General features: G+C 37.1%; 1 protein-coding gene across 4 annotated transcripts in view; it reads right to left on the reverse strand.

Moving 5' to 3' along the window:
- Positions 1–14,993, reverse strand: part of CUL4B (cullin 4B) — a 70,224-nt gene that overhangs the window by 15,741 nt on the left and 39,490 nt on the right. For 2 of the 4 annotated variants that reach the window (XM_080653930.1, XM_080653932.1), the window contains exons 4-17: positions 14,477–14,580; positions 13,030–13,099; positions 12,067–12,140; positions 10,719–10,881; positions 10,489–10,578; positions 10,108–10,190; positions 8,492–8,559; positions 7,443–7,561; positions 5,582–5,774; positions 4,603–4,707; positions 3,192–3,302; positions 2,647–2,738; positions 1,469–1,576; positions 523–636 (exon numbers count right to left, since the gene is read on the reverse strand). In XM_080653930.1, coding sequence (XP_080510056.1) covers positions 523–636; positions 1,469–1,576; positions 2,647–2,738; positions 3,192–3,302; positions 4,603–4,707; positions 5,582–5,774; positions 7,443–7,561; positions 8,492–8,559; positions 10,108–10,190; positions 10,489–10,578; positions 10,719–10,881; positions 12,067–12,140; positions 13,030–13,099; positions 14,477–14,580 — 1,494 coding nt within the window. The remainder of the gene's footprint in view (positions 1–522; positions 637–1,468; positions 1,577–2,646; positions 2,739–3,191; positions 3,303–4,602; positions 4,708–5,581; positions 5,775–7,442; positions 7,562–8,491; positions 8,560–10,107; positions 10,191–10,488; positions 10,579–10,718; positions 10,882–12,066; positions 12,141–13,029; positions 13,100–14,476; positions 14,581–14,993) is intronic. The other 2 variants (XM_080653931.1, XM_080653933.1) reach the window with 1 other exon arrangement.

The following is a 14,993-nucleotide window of genomic DNA, read 5'->3' on the forward strand; positions in this document are numbered from 1 at the left end:
TATTGGGCTTAGGTGTGGTCCTACCTAAAACAGGAGGAAGTATTAGGTGACCTTTCTAAAGTCTTTTTTAAAGCCTTATAATTAAAACTGAAAACAAAGTAATGAAAACTAATAACTTAGTCTTCTTATTTGTCATTACAGATATTTATCATGAGCAGCAAGAAATCACTATTTCAAATGCATTTTTTACTTTTTTGATTCAGGTAAGTCATGAAAAGCTGCAGGAACTCTATTCTCTAGCCCCCAAGCAACAAGAAAATAAGTTTTCTGTCAAGAAGTGGCAGTGGATTCTACTAGTACATCCACGGGTGGGGAAAGAGTGGGCGAAAGGGTTACTGTTCTTGGTTTTGCAGCAGGGTCAAATCAACTGTGGAAAGGACCAAATTCTTATAATATACAGAAAGCTGTGATAAGCTATCACTGTCATATAGGCATTAAGGATACAGTTATAAACAAGTTAGGAGGGATGACTTCAATATCAAAGATGAACGTGAAAATTAAGTTTGGAGAACATCCACTTACCTCTTTAAATTCTGCCTTTAACACACAGTGTCCTAGGGTCGACTGCCATTGAAGTTTCCTGCCACTATGTTTGCCTAGGTAAAATGTCTTAAAAATCTCCTGAAGTTTTACCATCTACAGTAAATAAAATAAAGCTTTATTTAAGCTGTTTCCAATATTATACATTCACCACTCTTTATATTTACCTCATGTATACTAATTTCTGGATGTTTTTAAGACTATCCAATAGGTCCACTGATCATTGATATAAGGCAATGATTCCCCAATTACCAAATCTAATGGCATTTATCAGTCTTCACACTCTTGCTTTAATCATTCCCTCTTTTGAAACATTTACCTCCAATGCCTTTTGTGCCTCTGCACCATGCTAGATCCTTTCTCTCACTATTGCTTCTTCATTGGTTTTCTTCAAAGGTTCCTCTTCCAACCACCTTCCAAATGACAGCACTTTCCAAAGTTCTGCCTCAGCCGTCTTCTTCCTGTTTCTACATTCTCCCTCCTAATGAGAGAGATCTACTCCCTGGAGGATTTTCTGTTCTCTCTCTCTCTAGTCTTAACCCCTTTTCTAAGCTTCAGTCCTAAGTTCAACATTTCCCCAAGAAGTTAGGATGGATTTACTCAAGCACTCATCACTCAGCCATCCAATCCCCAGGTGACACATGAGTAAGACTTTTTGAGCGCTGAGCAGAGGTGAGTACTATCTTGGGAAATGAAAGAAGAGCCAGGGAAATCAGCCCTGAACCCAGAAACTTGGCATCTTTATGCTCTAATGATATTAATGCAAAAGTAATATAAATAGAAGAGTAAAATATTAAAATAGCTGGCATTTTGTATTGGTGAGCTTACTGACACAAACTTTTATTAAAAGTATTTTTCAATGACAAACAAAATAGAAGTGTCATGTATTTCTATGCTTATAACTCAAGTCCTAAACAGCAACTCTTACCTCTGGTGGTAAATGGACTTCCATAGGCACATATGTTGGCCAATAACCCATTGTCAGGATATTCACAGTTAATTCAATATTCCCAGGTACATTCTGGTTCTGCATATACTACAATAAGATCAAACACACACACACTGAGATTTTAAAATTAAAAATGCAAACATTTCATTTCATAATAATGACCCATTCAAGAAGTTCCCCATTATAAAATTACATGCAAATACTGACCATCTCTAAAATAAAAGGCAACTATTAAAGGACTACAAATGAAGCCTATATTAAATGCACTACAAAAGTGCACTGGTTAACATTTTGTTACAATGGCACAAGGTCACATGACCTTGTTAGAGGCATTATCAACTTAAGCGGTCTCTCACATATAGCTGGACTGTTATAGGATCTCTTCTCCATTGTTTTCCCCATACCACCTGTAGTCCCCACCTTTGGAGACCCCTATGTGGTTTGGAACACCTTGCAGCAACCCCCATTCCTCACCCCACCAGCCAGCCCAAGTCTCCGGTTTTTCACTTGCTCCACTGCCTGTTTGCAGGGGGTGACCTGAAGTGGGGAAGGAAGAAAAAGGGGAAAGGGCAAAGCAGATAAACCCTATTCTGTAGCTACCATAGGACCCATGATCCTACTGATCCTGATCTTTCTTTTGAGTCTTCAACTCTCATTTCCCACTGTAGCAATATAGTGGTAAAGAAGTCATTATTAAAACCCTGAGAGAGGAAAATCTCATTTGCTATCACTATTCCTATGTTTTTAAATATTTCAAAACCACCTTTCACAACATCTGCAAAACTGTGGATCTAGCTTCTCATTGCCAATGTTCCCAAAGGCTTTACACAACCACTCTGTCACATCTCCTCCCTCTCCATTGCCAGCTTTCAACATGTGAATCATCAACAGTGATTAGATGCTAGAGAAAGTCCTGTTCTATCTAGCTACAGCTTTTCTTGTTCTGACTTCAGCTCAATACACTTTATTTCTATTTTTGTGTTATCATGGGTATACATTGAGAATATTAAAGTAGATCAAATATACTTACATTTCACTTAAGTTGCTATGAAATATTTACAAAAATATGTTTCTATTTATCCTTTTCAGTACAAACCACAGCAAGGAGATAATTAAATATATTTAAGTTCAAGGGATGAAGGAAGAGTTTAACTCACTTTTACCTGTTTGAACTGAATCATGATGTCTTTAGAAAGTTCCATGTCTTTAAACATTCCTTCAAGTTTGCTGGTGAAAGCAGCTCCACATTCTATTAAAGATGTTTATACATTTATAATATTTCAAAGTGGTTAAAAACAAGGATTTTAAAATTAAAACATGAATGTAAAACAAAGTAACAGCATGAACTATGATTTGTAATTATTCATAAGAATAAAAAAATCCCTACCCCAAAGTGTATGCCCCACTAATTGAGAATCAAACTCTTTAATCCTATAGTAGTAACCTTATCTCCTACTTAGGAATAAAATAAATGGGAAATATTTTATACAAATAATAAAAACAAGAAAAATCTTTGATTTTTTAAGAATCACAACAGCTCTGGATATGTTTGCAAAAATAGGCTGGAAACCTCATGAGCTTACTTAATTTACATTTTCATCATATGAACACAGAATAATTGACAAAAGAGTAAAAATTAAGCTAACATCCCCCCTTCCCAGAAATCAAAGAAGAAAATGAACAGAAAGAATGACAAACATACCATGTTTAAGTTTTGAGAGCATTGATTTTTCAGCATCTACAGATGCACTCTTCCCAACTAACAGGCGTTTGGCTAAATCTTTCTTATAGAAGGCCTCAAAAACATCCTTGCCTATTTTAAATAATAAAACATTCCAATTAAAAGTTCTGACAAAATTGCTTTGAAGTATTTAATAAATCACACCATTACTCCGTTATTTAAAGTTATACATTTTATCCAAGTTCATTAAATGCAAGAAATATTAGAAGCAGACATTTGTATCAGATGTTGCAAAAGTTCCTTGTGCCCTGGACAGCATTTCTCAGTGGTTAGAGCATTGGCCCACACATTGAAGGGTCGCAGGTTCAATTCTTAGTCAAGGGATCGGGGCTCGTACCTAGATTGCAGGTTTAACCCCCCGTTTTGGTCAGCATGTGCAGGAGGCAACCAATCAATGTCTGTCTGTCTGTCTCTCTCTCTCTCCCTCCCTCCCTCCCCTTCTCCTACTCTATAAAATCAATGGGAAAAAATACCCTAGGGTGAGGGAAAATTAACAACAAAAAAAAAGTTCCTTGCTACAAAGAATTAAGACTGCATTAACTTTTCTTTAGAAAAGCTTTAGTCACCCTAGCTGGTTTGGCTCAGTGGATAGAGTGCCAGCCTGCAGACTAAAGGGTCCCGGGTTCGCCGAAACCGGTTTGGCTCAGTGGATAGAGCGTCGGCCTGCGGACTGAAGGGTCCCGGGTTCGATTCTGGTCAAGGGCATGTACCTTGGTTGCGGGCACATCCCCAGTGGGAGGTGTGCAGGAGGCAGCTGATCGATGTTTCTCTCTCATCGATGTTTCTAGCTCTCTATCCCTCTCCCTTCCTCTCTGTAAAATATCAATAAAATATATTTAAAAAAAAAATAAAAAAATAAAGGGTCCCGGGTTCAATTCTGATCAAGGGCATGTACCTAGGCTGCAGGCTTGGTCCCCTGGCCCTGGTCAGTGTGTGTGTGAGAGGCAACCAATTGATATGTCTCTCTCACATTGATGTTTTTCTCTCTCTGTCTCTTCCCGTCCCTTCCACTCTCTCTAAAAATCAATGGAGAACTATGCTTGGGTAAAGATTAAGAAAAAAAATTAAAAAATAAATTTAAAAAAAGAAAAGCTTTAGTCAACTAGTAGCTTTAGCATCAATACTCTAGAGATTACAACAAGTAACAAAAATCAAGGCTACTAATAATGGAAAAGTCAAAACACAGGGCAATTAAATAATATTCCTCAAGCATCCCAATGAATTAAAATGCAAGGAATGTAATCAAATTTTAAATATCCCAAATAGAATTTTACATTAACTCCCAAATAATACTCCTTCCAGGTTGATTATACTTGCTAATTTCTCTGTTGAGTGTTTTAAAAGAAAAATATTAAAATTAAAATAAACTTACCATAGATAAATCTAAATATGATCATAATTTTATCCAACATTTTTTCAAGTTCCTCATCTGTAGCTTCTTTGTTGCCAGCACGAAGCTTTGAATCTACATACTTAGCTAAAATGGGGGGAAAGTTTGTTGTTTAGTAATCACAGATATCCTTATCATACTGGGCATTACATATACCCAAACAGAAGTATGATATAATGAGTTTTTCAGTGCTTCAGAGGTATACATGCATTTCTTTAAACAATGTCACAGAGTTAGCTAATATTACAGTCTTAACTCAAATCCAAGTCTTCTGGCTCCAGACCTAATGTACTTTCCACTAAAGTGTCCATTTTACAATGATGGTAAGCAATCTTAAACACTACTTTTCTATTAAAACAAACCATATGAATTACAGAGTTGAAGGCAAAATTTGCAAAAAATTTAAGTAAAAGTAGTACACCAATGAAATTTTATCCTTTTCGCAGAAGACCCTAGACCTTCTCAGAGTACATCTTCTTCTGACATTAAGGGGTACTGAGGTGTGAAAACCTGAGAAACACTACAGTAAATCACACCCGTACACGAAGTGGGCCCAGATTATTTGGTTTTTGTCCTGGGCATTTCCTTTTCTCACTGGCAATTTTAATTTCTGCTATACTTTCTTGTACCCCTAACTATGAGCCTCTAAACATAGCACACTGGTCCTCTAAACTGCTGTGGGCTTATAAAACAGATCTCGAGCTTATTATAAACAAAAATAAATAGATCAAATGTACTGTCTTACAATGAAAGAACATTATGTTTGACAGGTTGGCTTTGAGTCTTTCTTTAGTTTCAAGAACTAATATTCCTTATATTCGGTTTCTTAGAAACTACCAGCTAAGCAACATCAAATAAATGGTATTGATATATTGCCATCCTGTCAAAATTTCAGATTAACTGAAATTTTATGAATAAAAGAAAAACATTTAATAAGTGGAAAAAGAGACTGGAAAAGTACCTATAAGTTCGGCAGGTTTGTTTGGTCTCTTGTTAATGAATGTTTCAAATGCTTCTTTCATGGCGTTGATAAATTTTTCATTCTTCAGAAAACAGATATCAATAATATGGTCAACCTTATCTTTAAAATCCAGCAATTCTTGAACCATGGTTTTATCTTTTTCAGGATTAATTACAATTGTGCTGCCAAATGCCTAAAAACAAAATTACCACTTTTTACTAAAATTGAATTATCCACAATGAAAACAATCCCCAAATCATATTTTAAGTAGGTATACATATTTTTAAATCTCAACAAGTAAAATAAAGCTGTTTTTGAAGTCAGGAAAAAATAAAGTGATAAAACATCTAAAGAGTTTAGATTCTAGACTGATACCATTCCTCTGTACCACAAAATAACGAATGAGCACTGGGTATACAATATCACAATGGGACATGATTTTAAGTCTCGAGGCTCTTTTTCCTACTTTTAAAGAAGTCAATTTTTCCCTAACTGGTTTGGCTCAGTGGATAGAGCATCGGCCTGCGGACTAAAGGGTCCCAGGTTCGATTCCAGTCAAGGGCATGTACCTTGGTTGTGGGCACATCCCCAGTAAGGGGTGTGCAAGAAGCAGCTGATAGATGTTTCTCTCTCATCGATGTTTCTCTCTCTCCCTCTCCCTTCCTCTCTGTAAAAAATCAATAAAATATATTTTTTTTAAAAAGAAGTCAACTTTAGCCCTGGCTGGTTTGGCTCAGTGGATAGAGCATCGATCGGCCTGTGGACTCAAGGGTCCCAGGTTCGATTCAGGTCAAGGGCATGTACCTTGGTTGCGGGCTCATACCCCGCAGGGAGTGTGCAGGAGGCAGCTGATCGATGTTTCTCTCTATATATCCCTCTCCCTTCCTCTGTGTAAAAAAATCAATAATATATATATATATATATATATATATATATATATATATATATATATATATAAAGAAGTCAACTTTAAGTTTTATAAAAATGGCAATCTGCCTTCGGATTTAAGAAAGGAAAGACTTAAGAAAGGAAAGGAAATTTTGGATCCAATAAAAGTCCTCTTTCCATATTCCCTGTTATATAAGCATTGTAGCTAGAAATTACAGATAATATCAAGAAGGTAAATGTTTCATTGCTGATTTACCACACAGCTATCATTCTCAGGTTGACTGCTCTCAAAATGCCCATTACTTAAAAATATTGAGCCCAACCAGAGTGGATCAATTGGTTGAGTGTCGTCCTGTGCACTGAAAGATTGCCAGTTTGATTCCCAGTAAGGGCACATACTGGGTTTGATCCCCAGTCAGGGCAACCAATCGATGTTTCTTTCTCACATCAATGTTTCTTTCTCTTTCTCTCTTTCTCTCTCTCTCTCTCTCTCTCTCTCTCTCTCTCTCTCTCTCTCTCTCTCTCTCTCTCTCTCTCTCCTCTCCCCCCCCCTCCCTTCTTCTCTCTAAGTATGTCCTCTAAGGATTAAAATTTTATTTTATTTATTTTATTTAAATTCTCACCCAAGGCTATTTTTCCATTGATTTTTAGAGAGTGGAAGAAAGAGGGAAAGACAGAAATATTGATGTGAGAGAAGCACAATGATTGGTTGCCTCCTGCACATGCCCCAACCAGGGCCCAGGCTGGGGAGGAGCCTGCAACAAAGGTATGTGCCCTTGACTGGAATCAAACCCGGGACCTTTTGGTCTGCAGGCCGATGCTCTAGCCACTTAGCAGAACTGGCTAGGGCTAACATTTTTTTTTTAAATACTGGATCTAACAAGTACAAGTAAGAAATACTTGCTGATATGCACTCTACGTGTACAGATTAAACCATGATGGAGAAAAAAAATCACAAGTTAATTGTTAGTACCTTAATGTATTCAATCCACTGTTGCAAGAGAACCTGAACTCCCCCTCGAACTCTACTAAAGAGCTGATACAGAAGAGATAAATCTTGAATTCGGTTTTCATCAAGAAGGTTATTTAAACCTGAAATTTGAAACATTTTGGTATTTAAAAAGTAAACAAAAATGACAGATATTTTAATGAAAATTAAGTTAAATTATTATTGCAATACTGGCCTGAACTATGACTAGTCTGTGGATTTTATATAGAGATTTGCTTTAAATTAAACCCAAATAAAAAAATCACCTTTCCAAGTGAAAACTAAATATAGGAAACTTTAACCTATATAAAAATAATTGTGTAACAGCTTGTACCATTTAGCATGGTAGATTCAAATGTATAAACCAATTTATAAAAACGAATTTGCATAAATGCACATTATAAAAATCTCGTATCTCTAGTAGCCATACTATACCTGGCATTAGTGAACATAGCTATATTTCAGAGTATTGGATATGGCCTGTAGTATATCAAGAACCATACATTAATAGGCCAAGTTTAAATGAGGTTCTAATGTATTTGATTTTCAGAATGAAGTAACAGTGAAACTATGTTCAAGTTCTAAAATATATCCATTTTATACAAAAGAAAAGATGGTTGAAGAGAAAAGTAAGACCTTTTACCTATCACTGGCATTATCAAAGTAAATGCAGGGTATACTCTAAGATCACTTAGCAAATGCTTGGTAGAAATGCTTGGTTTTATATGCTACAAACAAGAACACTTTAATGCAAAATGGAATGCCTTTCCTTATTGTAGTGTTACAAATTAAATCAAGAATTCCCAAGTTCCCACTGTTTCTTCACCAGTGTTGGTGGACCTCTCTCATCTCAGCTCCTGTATCTTAAGTTAAGGAAAGGGGCACCTCTTGAAAGTTTACTGTGATGAATAGGAAAAAAGGGTTGTATCCATCCTTAGAAGTGCAGCCATCACATGCTATCAAGCTTTTAAATGTGCAATCTTTAAATTTGTTTCAGTTGTTTGCTGCTATCTGATTTATAAATTGCCAATTACCTTTCTGAAGAATTGCTGTTAAGTGTTCACCAAGAAGTTGTTTTTCTACAGTAGCAATTAATGACTTCCTACAAAGAAAAAAAAGAGTTTAGAATTACTGAGATTTGACTTTTCTGAAATTTTAAAGCCTCTTCTGGGTGAGAAAAATCAAATAGCTCATTTTATGTTCATTTTAATATTCCTATCCTATGTATAAACTAATCGGTGATCAGCATTATTCTATGCCTAAAAGAAGGAAAAGACTGCGTATTTCAAAACTTGATTCACACTATGAAATAAACTACAGGCCTGGTGCACGGATTTCTGCACATTGAAAATAAATTAATTAGAAGGTGGCTAGCGGGGTGGGACTGAGTGAGACAGGCCCGACACGCCCTGGAGCCAATATCCTGTGGTCCCTCCCTGGCTGCCACACCTGGGGTGGCTGGCACTGGGGCTCGAAGGGTGTCCATGGAGTGAGCGGGGTCCCTCCCGCAGGTGGGGTCCCTCGGCCTGGCCTGCAGGGATCAGGCCAAAACCAGCAGTCTGACATCCCCCAAGGGGTCCCGGAGTGCGAGAGGGCACTCTGCAAAGTTGCTGTTGCTTGGCAGCTACTGCGTTGAGCGTAGGCCCCCTGGTAGTCAGTGTGCATCATACCTACCAGCCGGTCAGCTGGTCACTTAACCTTTTATATATACACTAGAGGCCCAGTGCATGAAATTCATGCACTGGGGGGGGGGGTGTCCCTCAGCCCAGCCTGCACCCTCTCCAATCTGGGACCCCTCGGGGGATGACCAACTGCTGGCAGTCGGACATCCCTCTCACAATCTGGGACTGCTGGCTCCCAACCGCTCGCCTGCCTGCCTTCCTGATTGCCCCTAACCGCTTCTGCCTGCCAGCCTGATCACCCCCTAACCACTCCCCTGCCAGCCTGATCGACGCCTAACTGCTCCCCTGCCGGCCTGTTTGCCCCTAACTGCCCTCCCCTGCCGGCCTGATTGCCCCCAACTGCCCTCCCCTGCAGGCCTGGTGGCCCCTAACTGCCCTCCCCTGCAGGCCTGATCACCCACAACTTCCCTCCCCTGCCGGCCATCTTGTGGCAGCCATCTTGTGAAGACATGGGCGTGGCCATTTTGTGACCACATGGGGGCAGCCATTTTGTGCAAGGGTGTGATGGTCAATTTGCATATTACCTCTTTATTATATATGATTATATAGGATAGATATTTCCAAGGTCTTGCTGTGGCTGCCTTTTTCAAGTTTCTCTGCTTTTATTAGGAAGGTAAAGAAATTATCGATGCTGCTTACTGGAACTCCTTATTTTGGTAATATATAGGGGAGCACAGAAACAGTTTCTACTATTCACACCCACTGAATTTTAGTCGGCCCAAAGATTTCAAAGATAACCAGCTTCTAGCATTATTTTTAAATTACATCCTAAACACATACACACAACCAATAATCATATCCTTAATCTTAATCAAATAACAACTTAAAGCTTGTATTATAAAAACAATTGTTAAGCAATCTCAAGTCACACCTGAAAGTAGTTACTAACATATTTGGGGATGCCTAAAGTGCCTTAAGCAATTTCACAACAAAGGTTAAGGCTATTAGGCAGAGCTTGTCATACTTACTGGGTGGTCTGATCTAAGTAAGTAATAAGTCTGTCTGCTTCTTCTTCTAGACGTTTGTTAACATGATGAAGATATTCAGGAACCTACAAAGATAGTTTTTTATATTATTGTTTTCCTCCCCATAAATCTTTCAGAAAATGTCAAGTCCAAAAGATCCTGGAAGCAGCCCTGCCAAATGTGGCAGGGTTGAATCATATGTAAAATTATAGGTAGAGTTTATGATCCAGAATTCTGGCCTTTAAGAAGAGAGAAAAGAAAGGAGCACCTAAGTGAGAGAAAAGCATCACAATGTTGGGAAGATAAATGCAAAGGGCAGCTTATGTTCTATAAGTAAGGTCTATTGTGAATACAGTGAATTTAATAATCATGATTTTTAAATACCTCTCTTTCCTGCATTAATTTTTGGCCTTCAGCTGCGTAAAGCCGGTTAGTTTCTTCCAAAAATCGTTGTTCAAAAGAATCCTGATAAATCTGGGAGAAACAAAATAAAGAAGTTTATTTATTAACTACTTATTGAATGTTTTTTATGTAAACAGCACTATTAATTTGGTTTTTATACATCAAACTAGGGATAACCATCAGCTCTGTAGTAAGTGAAGTAGTTAACTTACTTGCAAGTCAGAGAGCATGCTTAAAAGGCTTCGGAGTAAACTTCTATCAATTGCTTCACCATTCCTTTCCCTCTCAATCAACAGAAGAATGCCATCAATTGTCTTAGTCTGGACTTTTTGATCACTTATAATATGAGCCCTAAATAACTCCAGTCCCATGTCCCTAAAATAAAAATATAATCTAAATTAATTGACAGCAATACCACTTCTGGAGAGACATACATGTTAATTAGGGCTTCAGGCTTTGAAACAGCCATTGTAAAAGGATAAAATCCACACGTTTAATCTATCTATATATATAAACATCTAATATGCAAAGTGTCCCCTTCGGAGTTCGACCAACCAGGAGTTCGATCGCTCGCTATGACGTGTGCTGATCACCAGGGGTGGCGCAGAATGAAGGAAGGCCCCCAGCCGGGGGCCGGCCGCCAGGGAAGGAAGGCCCCGGCTGGCAGCTGGCAGCCGCTAGGGACCCTACCTGTGCACAAATTTCGTGCACTGAGCCTCTAGGTTTTAAATAACATTATTAAACTAAAGTATACAGGAAACTCATTTTGTCTCTAATGAGAAATAAGGCTAAGTTTTATTATATTATCTCCTTTGGTGGATTTCTTCCTTGGTCAAATTAAGACATAAAATTAGTTCAAAGTTATAAAATGGTCTTCACTGTACTGTTAATGAAGGCTTAATTGGTCATTTGTCATCTGGCTTTAGTACTCAAAAATCAGCAACTCTGATAATTGCTATAGGTAGATGCTAGGTACACATGTTGGGGGAAGAGCTCATTACACTATTATATTTTCCTGTATAGATGGAATTTTCCATAAAATTGTTAAAAGATAATGAGCAGCCCTGGCTGGTTTGGCTCAGTGGATGGAGAAGGGTTGTGGGTTCGATTCTGGTCAAGGGCATGTACTCAGTTGCAGGCCCCAAGCAACCAATCAATGTGTCTCTCTTACATCCATGTTTCTCTCTCTGTCTCTCCTCCTCCCTTCCACCTTCTCTAAAAATCAATGGAAAAATATCTTCGGGTGAGGATTAACCACAACAAAAGGATAAGCAAATTCTTGATCAGCAACAAATACACATTCATAGATAGTTCAGAGCAAACTTTCAATTCCCATAGAAAAACTTTATAAATTATTATAGGCTCAGTGAATGTTAGCTATCTCTAATATTAGCATAAAACATAATTAAGAAGGTAAAACTGCTATGTAAGTTTTTAGAAGCCAAATGGGAGGTTTTAAGAGAATATTCACAGTATTACTTAATCTCTTCAATCAGTGTAATTAAGATTTGAAAATGATTTGTAACAAATCTTTTCAAAATGTTTTTCTAGTATCCTTACCAAATGGAGGGTAGCATTGAATTCTGAAGAACGTAAGTTCTATCCAGAAACAAAAAAATGCTCCTGATCATGATCTGTCAATAAAAAAAAAGAAATCAAGTAATTTTTATATTTTGTGAGGCTGAAATACTTGCTCAATAAATTAAGAATAAAATTGCAGGATTTGCTTGAATATATACTAGACTACTAGGATCAAACATACAGATGAACAGATATACCATAGAATATGGCCATACCATTTTTATTAAACTACTCTATTATCTTAATCCTTCTGTAGTTTACAGAAAAGGGGGACTTAAAATGATCCTATGACTTCTTTGCAACTTGAGAAGTAACTGAGGTCCTGGCGGGGTAGCTCAGTTGGTTAGAGCATCATCCCAATATACTAAAGTTGCAGGTTCGATCACTGGTCTGGACACATACAAGAATCAACCAATGAATGCATAAATAAGTAGAACAACAAATTATTTATATATATATATATATATATATATATATATATATATATATATATATATCCCTTCCTCTCGTTCTAAAATCAATAAATTTTTAAAAAGTAACTGAAAATAAAAAACAGGGAATCAAGCCCTGGACGGTGTGGTTCAATGGTTAGAGTACTGGCCTGGGCACCAAAGAGTTGCAGGTTTGATTCCTGGTCAAGGCACATACCTAGGTTTTGGGTTTGATCCCCGGTCGAGGCATGTACAGGAGGCAATCAATGTTTCTCTCTCACATCAATGTTTCTCTCAAATCAATGAACATTAAAAAAAATTAAATGCTTGCTTACTTATAACTTGCATTTTCAAAACAGAAAACAAAACCAAAATTAGTTTCCAATTCAGAAGAACAGATATTGAGGCAGGCCCTTACTGCATAGCTTTTAAAACTAACATTCCTGTATTTGAAGAAATTTATTTTTTAACTATAATATTTAGCTGAAATGTAATACTTTTTCCAGCTTACCATTTGTCTACAGTGGTTCTGCCAGCATCTATCAATCTTCTTTAGAAAAAGAACACTATCCAATGAGTCCGTGAGATGTACGTCAAGGATATTTTAAAGTGCTTAGGTACAAGTGGCATGTGCAAAGTAAGAGCACCTTTGTCTTAAATTTGGAATACTTTACATACTAATGAAACTAAATAGTACTTAATTATAGAACAAAATGCCATTTCTTAAACTGTAAAAATATTATATCTCACTAAAAATACCTAAAAAACAAGTCTTGACCTAGCTCGATTGTCTCAGTGGATAGAGTGTCGGCCTACAGACTGAAGGATCCCGGGTTTGATTCTGGTCAAGGGCACATGCCTGGGTTGTGGGCTCGATCCCCAGTAGGGGGCGTGCAGGAGGCAACCGATCAATGGTTCTCTCTATCATTGATGTTTCTTTCTCTCCCTCTCCCTTCTTCTCTGAAATCAATAAAAATATATTTCAAAAAAACCCTTAAACGTAATTGAGCATTGTGTTTTCAGTTTATGATTTCCTTACAGTTTATGATTTCCTTAAATTATCTTTCTTCAAATGGAAATTTGTTAGGGCCAAGAAAGGGTAAAGATGCAAGAACATCTTATTTACATTAATACCACATAGTAGACTTAGATCCTAATTAAAGCTAAAAAAAATTTCTTCTTTCTCTAGAAGCAAAATAAACAAAATTAAATCTACAAAACATAGCTACCGTGGAACCTGTTCTCAAACTTACTTCATTCCAGAAGGCTGTTCAAGAAGCAATTTCTTTGTAAATAGATTCTTTTTTTTCATTAGAAATCATGTAAATTGAATTAATCCGTTCCAGACCCCCAAATGATTCTGTTTTAACCTTTCTTATATACAGTACATGTCTAATGTATTGTTTAATCTATAAATGAACACTTCTTTTCTTAAATTTATCGAACCAGCTCCTACTATCCTTAAAGGAATCACTTTCAGCTCTTGTTCTATAGGTGTCTTTAAGATCAACATGCAGCATCTTTGCTTTTTCACATTATCACTGTCTCTGAAATGCTGTCACTGGCTAACTGCTTTTCATTTATCCAAATCAACAACAGTTTTTCTACCTCTCCAACTGCCCATGATCATTTTTTCTTTCACACCCTTAGCAACATTAGCATTCTCGATGGCCTCTTTATGTTTTAAAATTGTACTAATTGTGGGATTTCACCAGCAACAAAAGCATTCTCTCCTTTGTACAAGCATAAAAGGGTTGTCAGGTCAAAAACCAAGGAAGTTGGTTCAACAACGGAGATATTATTTTTGTAAACAACTTGGTTGAAAGCTGAATTATTCAAGGTGGAAGACATTGGAGAAATGAGGTTTGACTGTATTCCATTTCAAGCTGGATTAAATAGTGAGGGGTAGGAAGAGAATAAATGATAAAAATACAAGATGTTTTGTTTTTAAAGGATATTCTCTGAACTGATGAATTTGTGCTTTGATGTGATCTTCACAAATCTGTCTCAGCTGTTTGTACAAGTTTGCAGAAATCTTGTAAGAACAGAGATTTTCTACAGCCTGTAAGATTAAACACACACATGCTTAAGGGAAGAACGGAGGGGGGGTTCTCAATTATTTACATACATTTTTATTATTTTGGTATTTCTACCAGGTAAGCTTATTAAAAAGGGTTGAACATCCATTTAAAACACAAAGTAAAACAACAATATATTAACAATGTGGGTGGTGAACTTTTTCATAACCAATGTACTATAATTTATTGATTATGGCTGTAAAGGTCTTAAGGATGGGGGGAATCAAGCCAAGCCTCCCTCCCCCACGTGAAGGTGAAGAGATTCAATTTATAACAACTGCTACATATAAATGCTGTCTTGTTCTTTAAAATGTCCATTGTTTTCATAAGCAGAAGTCCATTTTGAGCCTAATAATTTCACCAATTTTTCATTGTAAAGGTTGGGCAGTCTGACCAC

The sequence above is a fragment of the Plecotus auritus genome (genome assembly GCF_963455305.1).
Source record: "Plecotus auritus genome assembly, chromosome: X".
Lineage (NCBI taxonomy): Eukaryota > Metazoa > Chordata > Mammalia > Chiroptera > Vespertilionidae > Plecotus > Plecotus auritus.